Raw genomic sequence first — 16,225 nt, 5'->3', positions numbered from 1 at the left:
CATAATTTTATCACCTTTTAGCAGCCAATGAGGCTTAGGGATAGTACTTCCTTTGGGGGCGAGACAATGGAACCCAGGGTGTCCAGCATGTAAGGCAAGTGATCTATCACAGAGCTACACCCCCAGCCCTTTTTATTTTTTATTCTGAAACAGACTCTTGCTAAACTGGCAGACTGGCCTCAAACTTTCAGCCTTCCTCATAGTTAGGATTACCGGCAGGCACCACCACACCGAGAGGGGCAAGACTTCTGATAATCACAAACGCTTTCATCAGATGAGTTCACATCATAGGACTAACAGAAGAGAGTAAGAAAAGTGTTGATAAGTTTTCATGGCACAATTTGTAAATGCCTTCCCACTGTTACCTACCTTTCCCTGCCTTTAGTTGGGGTTTTAGGTGTGAATAATAGTCTGGAAGATTTTATTTTACTCAGTTTTTTGTATTTTTTTTTTGTTTTAATTTTTTCATTCCATGAAAAAAGTGAATTGCTGAATAATGTATGTTTTTATTGTTTTATTGGTTGGTATGAGAACTGAAATGACATATGCTTTTCAAAACAGTAAACCTATTATCTTATTATCTGATTTTTAATTAATAGCAATCATAGATTAACTCAAAATCTTACTGTGAACTTGGCTCAAATTCAGGACAAATTTCTACACTTGAATAAATGAGATCACACACTCAGAAAAACAAATTTCAAGTTCCACTGGTTAACACACTCCCCAATTTCACTAATTCTTTTCCTTCAGGCACTATAACTTCTCAGTATAAGTTTGTCTGTGCTTCTTGGCTCCATTGGTCAAGTGTTTTTACCTTCTTTTTTTTTTCCCAATAGCTACATCTGATGAAAAAAGCACTAGATAAAACCAGGCTAGTAATTATCATTTGCTGCTCATAAGGAGAATTAAGTTCAGAACTCTGATACCTATCTTTAATGTCCTCCTTGGTCAAAATGATATCATTTGTTATGGGGGGGGGTGTTCTTTCAAAAGGGGGTGGAGGGGGCAGTGGGAGAAAAAGTAACAAATTAGGGAGCTGAAATTTTGGAAGCCTCATTTTTCAGAGCAAAGGAATATTGGGTACTTAACTGACAGAAACTAATAATCACTCTGTCACTTTCAAAGAGCTAGTCTGAAAAAGGTGAGCCAAATCTTGCTGATTCACACAAACACTCACTTCCTAAACATGGAGTGTATCAACTTTGGGGAACATGTCTTCTGAAAAGATGATTTCACAGGACAGCCTCTCATCTAACCAGCCACCAAGAGAAGAGCCTGGTTAAGGAGCAAACTATTTCTTCCCACCTGGTTTTTCACCCTAATCTTCCAGGAAAAGGAAATGAAGGGATTTGTGATTTGGCCTATCATTTATAACACCCAACATTTTTAAAAAACCGAAAATAAAAAATATGATGAGTTTGATAAACTACGGCTTTTCTAAAGTACACAGATATGAAGATATTATTAATCAAAATCATGTTTCAAAGGCATGGAATACTAATGATGATAATGATAGTTTATAGACAATTTAAAAATATTCAAAAAAAATTTAAAGTAATTTGTAATTCACATTTGAAATAAGTTATCTTATTTTTTGTAATATATTTTCTTTCTAATGCTATATTGTTTTGAGGAATAGTAAAATTATTTTTGCTTTCCTTATCCTAAAAGCAGATCATCAGGCGAGATATAGAAAGGGAGACTTCTAAAATAATCCACAAAGCCAGTAACACTAATGATATAACTAGCACTAATGATACAATTTATAGTATTTCAGCATGCACGCATCTTCAGCTATATACTATATTTAATTTACATGAGTAGAGAAAAAGGTGTTCCAAAGACGGACACACAGACGATTATAGTTTTGATATGAGGTCTCCCACCCCCTACCCCCAGCTCCTGGTTCTGTCATGTCTAGTGGTGAAATGACTGGACTGTCAGAGCTATGACCTAATCAGTCCATTCTGGTTTAAATGGACTGAGTGGTAACTGTAGGCAGGTGGAGCATGGCTGGAGGATTCAGGGGTGCAGGGAGCAGGGGGGTTTGGAAGGGTTCATCTTCTCTGTGATCTCTTTTCCTCATATTTCCTGACCCTACCACCATGGGAGTAGCTTCTTCCCCAGTGTCCTTCCCTCATCTTGGGCCTAGAGGAATGGATCCGCTGTCTATGGACTGAGTCCTCTAAAACTGTGAGCCCCAAATGAACCTTTCCTCTTATAAGTTGTTCCTTTCAGGTATTTTGGTCATGGTGACAAAAAAGCTAAAACACTGCTTTTTCAACATCCATTATCCAATATCCCTTTTGCTTCCTTACTAGCAAAAAATAATTCTGTTTGGCTATCTAGCCTCCAAATGCTTCAGAGGCAAATCTCCATATTCAGTACATTAAGTCCTGCCAAGAAAAGGTAACAAATTAGGGAGCTGAAGATTTGGAGGTCTCTTTTTTTCAGAGCAAAGGAATGTTGGGTACTTAACTGACAGAACTGTGGTCAAAGTGATGCAAAGTCTGTTGAAAGAATTCTAATTGAAGTTTTCCTTGCTCTAAGGAAGAAACATTTAAGAGTGATTCTTTTTTTTTTGGGGGGGGGGGTTGCCCCAAAATGTTGGTACTGACTTGAGCTTCAGAGGCCATCCTGTGATGAGAAAAACTGCTTGCTGACAAACTGCGAAGAAACATGACCAGAGAGAGCATTGGTACTGATGGTGTTATTGACCTGCTGAACTGAGCAATTCTAACAGCTTCTTATTACAGGAATTAGTTAAGTCCGCCTATTGTTCCAAGCACTTTTGGTTGGGCTTTCTATTACATACAACTAAAAGCACCTGAACTGATACAATTATAATTGCAGATAAGGAAAACAGCTCAGAGAACATCAGTAGACACAAATCCTGTTAGTGAATGGCACAGCCAGGACTAGAACCTGCTGCTTTTTTTTTTTTTTTTTTTTTTTTTTAACGAATGTGAAGCCACACTGTGTGTGAAGCACTGGTATGCACACTGTATAAAGGTCAAGAGAACACAGTTCACAGGGGCTCACAATCTAGACAGGGAGAGTGACATACAAACAGTTACAGATAAGGGCTACAGAAGAGTCACAGAACAAGAAACTATCAGTTCACTAAAGAGAAAGCATGATATAAGGGTGTGTAAATCCAGGAGATGACAAACATTTTTTCCTTAGACTTAAAAATTTCAAAAAACAATTTCCTATGAATCTTTAATTATTTTAAAAATAAATTTTTAAACTTCTAAAGAAATAGATATAATCTGATAAACATAATGTTAAACAAAATACACCAGACAGAGAAGAGAACACACTATTTGATTTCATACAGAGGCAAACTTAGTCTGTGCTAAGTCACAACCCTTGTTTCTCTGGTGGAGGAAGTAGTGAAATAAAGGTAGCACAAAGGAGTATCTGTGGTAATGTTAATATTCTGATTACTGATATGGGTACCAATTACCCAGGTGTTTCGATTTGTAAAAATATATTCGAGTCATATGTGCATATATACAAATACATATTGAGATGTGTAATCTTCTGTACTTATATTATACTTTAATAGTTTAAAAGATTAACATACAGTCCTTGTAAAAATAAATTTAAATAATAAAAAGAGAAGGTCAAAAGTACCACGTTTCCCTTGGTCACTATCTTGAATTCCATTTCTTAGTAGTTGTCACTGTGAATGGTTTGTGTAAATCATTTTAGATAGCTAGACCTTTCCACCTACATTTTCAAGTATAAATGACCATGAATGCATAAACACAAAGATGATTTTTAGTATTTTGTATTTTAAATAAATATAGAATTAAACTGTACATATTTTACAGTTTGCCTTTTTGCTTACCATTTAGTTAAGCACACACATTTTTAATAGATACATACTATTCCATAAAATGCATAGATAGCTAACACTTATGTACCCCTTGTTAATGCACCCTGATTTATTCATAGCTATTTCCAAATTTTCTTGTGTAGCTATTACTATTAACATACTGTCCTGTAAATGAAAGGTAGAAGGTGTTCCTTGGTTACATTAAAGATAATAGGTAGAAAAACACCCAGGTTGAAGAAACAATAAAGTACAACCAAGAACCACAAATATTGGACAAGACTAGAGGACAAAGTGTTCATGGGTTTATTGCAGAGGGTGTTGTGAGGTGAGTCATGTAGCAATGCAGAAGAGACTGTTCTAGATGTTCTAGATCAAGCTTCCAGACTTGCTTACTATAGTTTATACAACTTTCATTTAAGCAGAACTCAGTACCAAAAAAAATCTGATGCACTCTAATAAAGTACATGTTCACTAACTGCTAAAAAGCATTATGTAAACATCCCATAAGTAAGGAAACCCATATATTAACTCATTTAATAATTTGCATCTGTCAACAAGTCTGTTACAGAGAAAAGGATCACATACATGGTGCCCCTCCTCCTACCCACTCCAATGTTCAAATCACCTATTGCTATCTATGCATAAGGCCCCCCAAAGGCCCATGTTAAAGGGCTTGGTCCCCAGGATGACACTTTTGGGAGGTGCTATGGACCTTTAGGTCATTTTGGAGATGTGCCCTCAAACAGGACTATGTAACCCCAGTGTCATTTTCTCTCTCTTGTCATTTTCTCCCTGCCTCTTGGCTCATAATGTGAGTGGTTTGCTCTCTCATGTGCTGCTGCTATGATATTCCGCCCTCATCAGAAGCCCAAGCCAATGGGGGCCACCTGCTCTTGGACTCAAACCTCTCTAAAACTGTGAGCTATTCAGTTTATTATTAAAATAGCTATTCAGCTATTTTACAAACTTAATTGCCTTCAGTATTTCACTATAGTAACACCAAGCTAATACATCTAGTATGCTTAAATTATGCATCAGAAACATAACTAGTTATGGCAGTGACAGAAACTTCTCTCCCAAAGACTTCAGAATCTATTTTGCTAAATAAGTTCAAATATAAAATTGAGAGTGGTTCCATGAATGGCAACTATTCATTAAATCCAGAAAAGCATTTCATCTACTATTGGGTAAGAGCAATCTGTAAGGAATAAAGATTAAAAAATAAAGAAAGAATAAAGATTTTAAACAGGTCAGAGAAGCAAACATGTAGGAAAAGATCAAAGGCTACAAAAGGAGGTGTCTCTTTCTCTCCCCCTCCCCCGCCACTAAAAAATAGGAAGGAAAAAAAGGGTGAAAGAAAAACAAAATCTAAATCAAAAAGGCAATTCTATAGAATACTATGAAATATTTATTCCGTGGAAACTGGCAAATTCTCTGAAAAATGTCTCCAAGTGAGCATCAAGTACACATTAACCTCGTAAGTCCCAAGTTTTCAATTTGTGAGTATTTCAACAAAGCTGACATAGGCACATTAAAATAGATTGGAAATCATAGTCTATAGCCTATATATAATATGATAATTATAATAATTATCATATTATAACATAATTATATTCTTATTATATCATTACATTGAATATTATATACTATATTTAAATGTTTATGTGTTCCACATGTGGGACAATGGGACAAAATGTGTTAAACCATCTTCCAAATGTGTGAAGTGCTTTCTCCCCACAATGGGTATCTGCTGAGGAAAACTAGGTACTTACATAATCTACTACTCTGAAAGAGCCTTCTCTGGAGGTAGTTAGAAATACGTGGTAGAAGGGTTTGTTGAGGTGGTGATTTTTTGGTTGGTTTTGAGACAGAGTCTTGCTGTATTTCTCAGGCTAGGCTCCAACTTGCAATCCTCTAGCATCGGCCTTCCAAATTGTTGGGATTATAAGCACATGCCTCCTCTGCCAACATGTTGTTTATTTTTAATGTAGTACAAGTTTTCTTATACTCAAGTATGGAAGATGAATTATTGTTTCCAATTTTCTTGCTTTAAAATTAGATATATCCATACCCTTTATCAGTACCTTTACAAGAGAAGGTTTGGCCACATGACTTTGGTTAATGAGATGTTAAAGATCTAATGCCAGCAGAGTCTTAAAGTATTTTTTGGTAATTTGGCCTACGTCTTGTGCTCTGGTGATAAACCAAGGGATGAGGAGGCCCCAGGTAGCTGTTGTCCCTTCAAGTTAGACCTCAGAATGACACATTTAGGGTAGATCTATCCAAACCTGCAGCTTGGAAGCAAGCTTAGTCAACCCACAAACCACAGCAGAGGTGTCCAGCCAACTCCAGTATAGATCAACCCCACCCACAAAGACCTAATATGAAAATAAACACTTAACTGCTATAAGCTACTTGATAAAACTGGTTTGTCATGTAGAATTGTTATGGTGATAGCTGACCAGTACACCCAATAATCTCACACCTAGGAATTTATCCTAAGTCAATCAGAGAAACACAGATTTTCACAGCAATACTTATAATAGCAAACAAAACAAAACAAAAACCTGAAAATGACCTATCATCAAATAATAGAAAAATCATTTTTAAAATTATGAATATAATAACCAGGCAATTAAATACTTGAAACTATTAAAAATCATGTTCTAAAAGAACATTTTAAAATGTAAGAAGATATTCATAACAGATTAAGTTTTTAAAAAATAAAAACAAGATGCACTGTTTTTAAAATAAAAAAGAATTATCTGAGCTGGGGATGGTGGTGGACGCCTGAAATCCCAGCAGCTTGGGAAGCTGAGGCAGGAGATCACGAGAACAAATCGAGGCACTAAGCAACTCAGTGACACCCTGTCTCTAAATAAAATACAAAACAGGGCTGGGATGTGGTTCAGTGGTTGAGTACCCCTGAGTTCAATCCCTGGTACTCCCTCCCACAAAATAAGAATTATTTTGGAGAAAAAGATCAGCTAAATTCATTTAAGAAATACAAATATTTCTGTGCTAAATACTATTATTTGTTAAATAGTATACTAAATATAAAAGGAAAAAATGTACAACAAACATGTTCTTCATATTCTAGAAACTAACACTCAATAATGAAGACAAACACTAGGATGTGAACAAGTCCCTGGGTGTTATCCCCAGCACCACAAATAAGCAAAACAAAACAAACAAAAATACCAAAGTAATCTTATAGATGGATATATAATTACAAACTGTGATGTGCTATAGTATTAGAAACTGCTAATTATCCCTAGTAATTATTTCCCATTTCTTACTCAAAAACAGTCCCTGAATTTTATCTGGCCATGATGACCAACAATAACCCACATTTCCCAACCTTCCTTGCTCCTAGCTGAAGCCACGTGACTAAGCTCAGTTCAATGGGACCTAACTGGAAGTGGTACATGTAACTTCCATACTTAATTGCCGTTTGTTGTCTTCCCCCTTCTCACCAGATGGAGTTGCTATTTTGGACTATGATGTGGAAGCTTCTTGCTGAGAATGGCAGAGCAACAGAATAGGAGGAGCCTGGGTTCCCTGCAATGTGGAACCACTCTCCCAGCCAGAGTCCTCCCACAGAGCTTTCAGGTATGAGAGAGGAAATTATAATGCATATAAAGTTATATGCACACTTTTACTTATTTTATCAGGAGCCACGTTTACTTGAGGTTTTCAAGTCATTCACAGCTGAACTTAATCTTAAAGGGGCATAACTATGACGGAAAATGGAAAGGTTCAAAGAGAGATTATGACAGAATAGTTGATTTTGACTGAAATGAGAGGTTTCAGGGATGGCTCCTCAGAGGGAGCTGTGATGTGAAACCTGCCAGGTGAAGTAGGGTATCAAACCATTCAAAACCAGGGGAAACCAAGAATACAACTTCGATGACTTAACCCTGAATATCCACAGGGCCAAAGAACAAACTCTGTGATGTTAAGATTGCCTCTTGGGTTGGGTTAGGGGTGTAGCTCAATTGTTGAGCACTTGCCTAGCTTTCAAGAGACCCTGGGTTTGATCCCAGGCAATGCAATTAAAATAAACAATAACAACAACAAAATAAAACCACCAGTGCTTCTTCAAGGAATTAGAATTAAAGCAAGAACTAAAGCAACTAAGAGTTTTGGATCCAATATCAGAATCAATCTATTCTTAAAAGAAAAGGACCAAAATGCCTGTAAAAAATAGGGGACCAGGCACAGTGGCCCACTCCTATAATCTCAGCAGCTAAGGAGGCTGAAACAGGAGGATCGCGAGTTCAAAGCCAACCTCAGCAACAGCAAGGCACTAAGCAACTCAATGAGACCCTGTCTCTAAATAAAATACAAAATAGGGCTCTGGATGTCACCCAGTGGTTGAGTGCCCCCGAGTTCAATCCCCAGTACTAAAAAAAGGGGGGGGGGTAGATAGGGAAATGCAGAATAAGAACAGACCCTGTTAAGGAAACTAACAGTTGCTTCCACAATTCAGCATTACTACTATTGAACTCTCTGAGTAGAGTGGTTCACATTTTATTAGGAGAATGTCATGAGATTTTTAGATGCTAACTATCTCTGGCACAGAGAAGAGGTTAATATTAAAATTTCTTTAAAATAATATTTGTTTATTTCTGATTCTAAAGTGGAAATATATTTACTGTGGAGAATTTAGGAAATATGCAAAGGAGTATACAGAAAAAAATAAACCACCTGTAAAATCACCACTTTTTGCCAGGCGTGGTGGTGTTACACGCCTGTAATCGCAGCAGCTTGGGAGGCTGAGACAAGAGGATCTCGAGTTCAAAGCCAGCCTCAGCAAAAGTGAGGCACTAAGCAACTCAGCAAGAGACCCTGTCTCTAAAAAGAATACAAAATAGGGCTGGGGATGTGACTCAGTGATCAAGTACCCAAGTTTAATCCCCATGTATCCCCCCCAAAAAAACCCAAATCATCACCTTTCAACATTTTACACTGACACTGTTTCGCCACACACTCTAATTCCCACACACATATGCACAAACACAAAAATGGGATTATAATGCATATAAAGTTATATGCACACTTTCACTTATTTTATCAGGAGCATATTTCATTGCCACTAAAGTAGTTTTTTTAAGTAGTGTTTTTAAAGCCATAAATTTAATGGATATATAATTCACCTAGCCAATCAAGTTGGGTATTTTCTGAGTTGTAACTGTCAACCACCAATTACAGCCTTGTAGATTAATAAACTGACTTCAAAATCTGAGAGTTTTTATTTAGAAATCTCAAGTTACAGTTTGAAAGAACTAGAACCTTATAATCAATAGTTCAGTGAAATACACGGAGTTTCAGCCATGAAGAATGTTCATTAAAGACCATCTTTTCCCAAATGAAGTACATCATTACATAATTAGACTTAAGGAAGAAAGATCAAGGTCACAATAAAGAATAAGAACTAGTAAGTGTCTACTGTAAGAAAACAAAATAAAGCAAATAAGAGAAAATATGCATTTATTACTTGTATAATTATGTTTTCAAATGAATACAGAAAAACACAGACAAAAAATGGAAGCAAATAGGACATACAGTTAATAGTTATTAATTTTGGAATATGACATTATTTTTCATACTACAAAGCTTTAATTTTTCTCACAACCAAAAATTAATGCTAACTTAAATATTAGTCATATGAGTAAGGTAATTCAGATTTTAGAAAAATCAGTATGTTTGCCAGAGGCTACGTGGATCTTTTGAGAAGGAGAAACAAAAAGCTAAGCATAAAGCATTAGGAATCTGTCCTAAAATGAAACTATTTTAAACTACAGCTTAATTAGCAATAGCAATGTTTCATGTTGGAAATAAGCCCAAGGAAGGATCAGCTTTTAAACTTTATAGTTGTGCTTCCTTCAAATACTATCCTACCTAAAAGTGATATTTTCCTATTCCATCAAGAAGACTGTTTTAACAGTTAAGCAAATACTATAAAAACAGCAAGACTGCATTTTGTTTCTGACTCCAGTTTTTTTTATCTTGTATACCTCAGGTTTTCCTGACATTAGACATTTTTAAGTCCAGTTCCTAGAATCCAAACTTAGTTCAGCCAACAAGCAGAATTTGCCACCTGATGAACTATCTTACTGAACAGAGATGGTTGCAATTTTCTACTAAATGAGGTCCCTAGCAGGAAAAAAATTTTAAAATAGAAATTATATAATAAACCAAATCTTTACATTAGTTCTCACAATCAAAAATTTCAAACAAATGCAATGTTTTCTTTAATTGCTCCATTTTCCCTAAATGTAAGCTTGGGTTGGCCTAACTGCAACAGCATCCCCCAACCCCCTATTCCACTCATCAGTTCTCACCTTTTTTCTCTGCTGGAACACGTGAATTTTTCAGCAAAAGTGACTCACTCATTGGCATCTTGTCAAACTAACCCTGAAACTACAAGGAGTCTCAGCGCTACCAGTATTCTAAAGCTAGAACACTTTCACTAACACACATCATTTTGACTTGAGAGAACAGAATCACATTCAGAGCCAAATATATATTAACAAACTCTGTATTTTTCCTTACAAATTGTTTTCCCCAATCCCATTTCCTCCTGATTTTACTTTGGCATTTCCCTTATCTAAAACACCTATAGTCTGTAGGGAACACAAGATGGGGAAGCATAAGAATAAAAGGGAGGAGTAAAAAACAGTTGTTCACGCCACCTGGAAGAAGACTTAACTCATGCTAACTCATCTTTTCCACACAGTCCTCTCAAAGTTTATTTCCCCCTCAGTTAAATGAAAAAAAAAAATTCAGACACAATCAGACATCTCCAGGAATAAATTATTCGTTGCTCATATTTCACTAAATGAAAGTTTTAAAAAACCATAAAAATCAGTTACTGAGAATTATTTCATCAAAAAATTATTTCATCTTCAGTAAGATGTCACTAGTATGAACTATCAACTACAAATCACTTTACCCTACATATTTACCTATCACTCGACAGAAAATGCTCTTTTTAACCACAGAAAGTGGTGGGGAAAAAAAAATGAGAACAAATGCTTTAACAGATCACCATAGACATTTACTTACAGTTCTATCAACTGTCACACTCCACCTGGTGGCAGGAACTGCCTGAATTGGTGAAGTGGAAGTCATTATACAAAGAACTCCAAACAATACTTTCCACATGTCTTTGGGAAAAGGGAAGACACTATATAGAATAAGTCTAACAAGTTTCTGCTTGTTTTTTCGCTTAATAGTAGGTAAATATCTGATAAGATTAACATGGAAATATGACAATACTTAGAATTTAGAGATCCACTTAACAGCTGTTCTCTCTCAGTAAATTAAATGTCAGTATGAACCTTTACAACAGGTAAGACATACAGCAGCTACAGGACTCTACCACACACTCCCACTAACTTTCTGTACCCTTTCCCTATGGGTAAACTATAGAGTTTAATTAACAGTTAACGGCAGCCTGCCACGTTGCTTTTAGATGTTTGCCAGTAACATATACCCATGGGATACTCTAGAGACTGATTTCAACCAAAAATAAAAATAGATAAACAGAGCTCAAACAAAATTAAAATCGAGTCTGGCTGCCCACACTTATTTTCACACATGAGGAAAAATAGCAGCTCTCTTAGAAGCCTGGAGCAGACATATCTTTAGAACACAATGTTAAAAATACCACCCCACCCCCCTCCAACTTCCCTACCTGTTTCTCACTCAAAGCTGTGATTTTGGCTTGGAGTTCATGAAGCTGTTTCTTTAAGTCAGCATTCTGATTGGAAAGAAAAAATATCTGTGAGAAAGATATTCATTTGTTAACAGAATAGTAACAAGAAGACTGTATACTGTATTACAAATGATGAAGCAACCTTAAGCATTTAGCCAATCAAATTTGTCATGCATTAAATTATACACACAATATCACCCCCTAATGCAGAAATCCTAAATGTAGGCTCCTAGCACTAGAATAGGGGAAGATTCTTTCAGCTGTTTTAAATTACAAGTTGTTTTATATTTTAGCCTCTTGCACTATAAAAGTGCCTTGCTACTAAAATGCTGTTATTCTTTTTAGAATGTATCAGTTGACAGAAAACCCTAAGCTCCACTAATCAGACAAAACCAGGAAAATGGAGGTCATAAGTGTGCATACACTGTATGCTCAGCAGCATTATCAACAAAGATAAGAGGTTTTTCTCTACTTGTCCTCTCCCTTATTTAGTAAAGTACATTTGTTATTTTAGCCTAGATTTGAAAAGCTGTCAGTACTCAAACTGCCTTAACACACTACATCATTCAAATTAACACACTGACTACCAGGGCATTTTCTCAGTTCTAAAATTCTAGGAATCAAAAAAAGGAATACTATTTTAGATGAGACACACTGAGCATGCTTGCCTTTTACTCAAGTGGGGTGGGGGGAATTTGAGTTTTCAAATGTTTAGTGTAGCAGGAGAGCCTACTAGCAGACTGAAACCCCATCCCCACATCCTCGCCCAATGAGACTTTTACTTGATCATTTCACACACACTTGTTTTACACACTTAATTTATCCAGTCTGCTCTGCTGTTAAGAGTTGGAGCACACATCCTCACCCTCTAGGGAGTTTAAAGTTTACTTCATTTGGACTTTTTTTTTTTTTTTTTTGGACAGTACTGGGAAACGAATGCAGGGGCTCACATATGCTTTGCTAGCTCTCTACTACTGAGTTATACCCCTAACCCTTCTAATTTTTTACTTTGGAATGGGGTTTCACTAAGTTGCCCACACTAGCCTTGAAATTGAGATCCTCCTGCCTCAGCCTCCCAACATAACTGGAATTACAAGGATGTATGACTGTACCCAGCCCCACTGGAACTTTTAAAACTATATCTGATGAAAGGCTTTTCTAATGAGTTCACCTATAATGCTGTCTCACAAATTACTGCCCCTCAGATTCTTCTGGTTAAGACTATTTTTATATGATCACAAACTACATTAAAAAGGCTAGCTTCTAATGGTACTTCAGGTGCTAATAATAGGACCTATTAATCCAGGATCTATGGCTTCTTGGTTCCCTAAATCCAACTTAAATTGTAAATATACCACAGAAATAAAAATAAAAAAGAGCTTTCTCATGGAAGTTCGACTGTCAAACAGAACTAAATGTGAGTTATCAATCCCAGCATTAAAATACCAATACTCACACAATTGAGTCCCAAATTTGTTCTTTAAAACTTATTTGTACGACCCACTGTCTAATGGTTGCAAAAGAAACACTACCCGAGTAACAAATATAAATCTTCAGAGGACAAGATAACTTTTGGAGAAGATTTCTCTTCAGAAGTAGAGAATAAAAACTATGAAAATTTAAAGAAATTTAACCCTTTCTAGATCATACATTATTTAAGATATTTCTAAAACCCTCTTGAATGGCTCTTTCAAAAAAATTTTAAATATTTTTATTATTTTATTCTAAAACTGAATGATTTAGGTCCAGTTTCAATAATTTTGATACTAAAGAAACCCTTACAAACTCTGGTTTTAATTAAGTGAGCTTAAGAAAATGAAATTTAAGTTATATGAAGAATATTGCCAGGTATGGTGGCACACTGAGATTACACCTGTAATTCCAGTAACTCGAGAGGCTGAGGCAGAAGGACCACAAGGTTCAAAGCCAGCCTCAGCAACTTAGTGAGACGCAATCTCAAAATTTTTAAAGGGGCTGGGGATGTAGCTCAGTGGTAAAGCTCCCCTGGCTTCAATTTCCAGTACTGCAAAAAATACAATATATGAACAGTATTAATATTAACTCTCAATATTTCTCCCAAAATACCTGGAGCAATGAACATAAAAGCAAATTAACAATAACAAAGATGAAGTGATAGCTATATAATAGTACAATGACTGGATTTTTCTAAACTCATAAAACATGAAGACCAATGTGCTAAAGATATTTGCTGTTAGACATGAAAGAGTTCTTTAAAACTTAAGGACCAACTATATTTGAATATTTTATGGTCATTTTATTAAATTATTTTTTTAATTTAAAAATTGAGCGAATGAAAATAGCAAAATATTTTACCTGTGGATCCTGCTTCATTTGAGCAACCAGTTTCTGATAATAAAAAGAGAAAAAGAACCATTAGTTTTAAATATTAATGCTGTAGGGCTAATCATTTTGGGCCCCCCAAATTGAGGGTTTTAAGTTCACACACAAAATAAAACACCACTACAATCAGAATAGACAAAAAAGATTGTGTGATCCACATGAAAAGCTAATGAAGCACTCTTCTTAATAGGAAAAACAAAGAAACCAAACTATCACTTTACATTTGAAATGAAAAAGTACTTGATTTTTCAATATGGAGACAGGGATGGAGGGCAGTGGCTTTTAAAAAGCAATTTAAAGAAGGCGATTGCTCACAAGCTAGGCATCCCTCTAACATGCTGTCACTGTCTAAAGTCCTCACAAGACCTGAAAAGACCCATTCAAAACCAGCCTGTTTGGGTACAACAGAGTACAGATTCGGCAGATGTATTGGGCTGGTTCTCACAACAGAGGGAGCCTGGTGTCAGGGGTGAGTTTGCCACTGTCTTCTGTCAAGGTAAGAGGGGACCTCAGGGAAGAATATATTCAGTGGACCAATGATACTCAATATCTAAGAACAAGAAAGTGGAGGAATAATGCAAATCTCTACCTATCTATACTCTTCTGGGAAAAAGAATGAGACCTTTACTAGGAAAAGGAAGCCTGACATTTGACGTACCCATCTTGTAAAAACACTGCTGCAAAGGTAGCAATAATGATGAACAGACAAAACTGAAGGATAAAGGAATATCAGAAGGCTGACTCCTGAAAGTATCTAGGAATAAGCTATTTTCCAAGTGAGTTTTTCATACAATGGAAAAATCTTAACAAGGCACTTCTAAATTGTCAAACTCTTATTGTTACTTAGAGGCACAAAAGTACGAATTAATATACTATACTACAAACAGTACAATAAGACACTTACAGTAAAAGAGGTCTTGCTGTTTTAAAGAGTTGTTAAACAAGGCATGGTGGTGAGTGCCTGAATCTCTGTGTTTCAGGAGGCTGAGGCAGGAGGATTGCAAGTTCTTTAAAACTTCTTTCTTTAAAACTTATTTGTATGACCCACTGCAACAGCCAACCTCAGCAGTTTAGCCAGGCCCTAAGCAACTTAGAGAGACTCTGTCTCAAAATTAAAAATAAAAAGGGCTGGGGATGAGGATCAGTGGTTAAGAGCCCCTATTGTCAATCCCAGGTACCAAAAAAAAAAAAAAAGTTATCTCTTTTATCTTTTCAGTCTATAATTAAAGCAGTCAGCTGGCAGTCTTGCTACTATTGTTGTGCCTCCTACTTAACAGCCCTGAACCCCAACTTAAATTTGGTCCTTCTAATCAGCATGTGATATACTCACTAGACTAATTTTAAGATGAGTGAATAGACTAAAAAAACCTAAGAAATCCTCCTTGAGTTAAATGTTTAATCTTTGGCGAATGACTTTTGACATTAATTCTAATTAGGCAAAAGACTTTCTTTCTGGCGTTAAGACATATTCTAGATAGCTGAGGTTGCAATCATGTGACCTCCAAATACACAAAGTGAATGCCACTATGTTCTATTTCACATTTGACAATAGTAGCTCTTCTATATCCTAGACTTAACCTACACAGTAATAACAATACACATTCTAAGAGTTAACAGAATTGAAACACAGGTTTGCTGGGCAAAATGGCCCATGCCTGTAATCCCAACAGCTCAGGAGGCTGATACAAGAGGATCACGAGTTCAAAGCCAGCCTCAGCAACTCAGTGAGGCCCTAAGCAACTTAGTGAGAACCTGCTCTAAATAAAAATGTTAAAAAAGGGGCTGGGGATATAGCTCAGTGGTTAAGCACTCTGGGTTCAATCCCCAATCCCCCCACACACAAAAAACAAAAAGAAAGAAAGGGAATGAAACAAAACACAAGGTATTATATATTTTTACAAATCTAGCCATAGTCTTCAATGAAAAAAGCCTCTGATTTGGTTACCAGAGAATTGGCTATTCATACTAAAATTATCTTTTTGAAGCTGAAAAGGCTTTTCTTCCATGACACTGAAATCTAAAAACTAACTGATAACCCTACTAACTCTCCACCTCTGGAGGATATAAATAAACCAACTTTTCTATGTACAGTTAAACAGCATTTTAGACAATCAGGATTAAGTGTGGACAAGCTGAGCAACTTACTAGACCACCCAAACTCCCAGCAACTTGAGGCTGATGTTGTATAATCAAAGTTGCCCTTTATTATAAGAACACAACAATTTTTCATGAGGATATACTGTATGTTAAAGATAAGTAAATGACAGTCAATTGGTCAAACTGGCCCACCACCT

The 16,225-nt window shown here is 36.1% G+C and overlaps 1 protein-coding gene across 12 annotated transcripts in view; it reads right to left on the bottom strand.

Moving 5' to 3' along the window:
* The window catches only part of Phf21a (PHD finger protein 21A), a 185,480-nt gene that overhangs the window by 128,426 nt on the left and 40,829 nt on the right, over window positions 1–16,225 (bottom strand). For all 12 annotated transcript variants that reach the window (XM_077798125.1, XM_026399117.2, XM_026399122.2 and 9 more), the window contains 2 exons: window positions 13,905–13,937; window positions 11,550–11,615 (listed from right to left, as the gene is read on the bottom strand). In XM_077798125.1, coding sequence (XP_077654251.1) covers window positions 11,550–11,615; window positions 13,905–13,937 — 99 coding nt within the window. The remainder of the gene's footprint in view (window positions 1–11,549; window positions 11,616–13,904; window positions 13,938–16,225) is intronic.

Source organism: Urocitellus parryii, chromosome 4 (assembly GCF_045843805.1).
Source record: "Urocitellus parryii isolate mUroPar1 chromosome 4, mUroPar1.hap1, whole genome shotgun sequence".
NCBI lineage: Eukaryota > Metazoa > Chordata > Mammalia > Rodentia > Sciuridae > Urocitellus > Urocitellus parryii.
The sequence above is the reverse complement of the archived record's forward strand: the minus strand, read 5'-3'. Positions and strand labels throughout refer to the sequence as shown.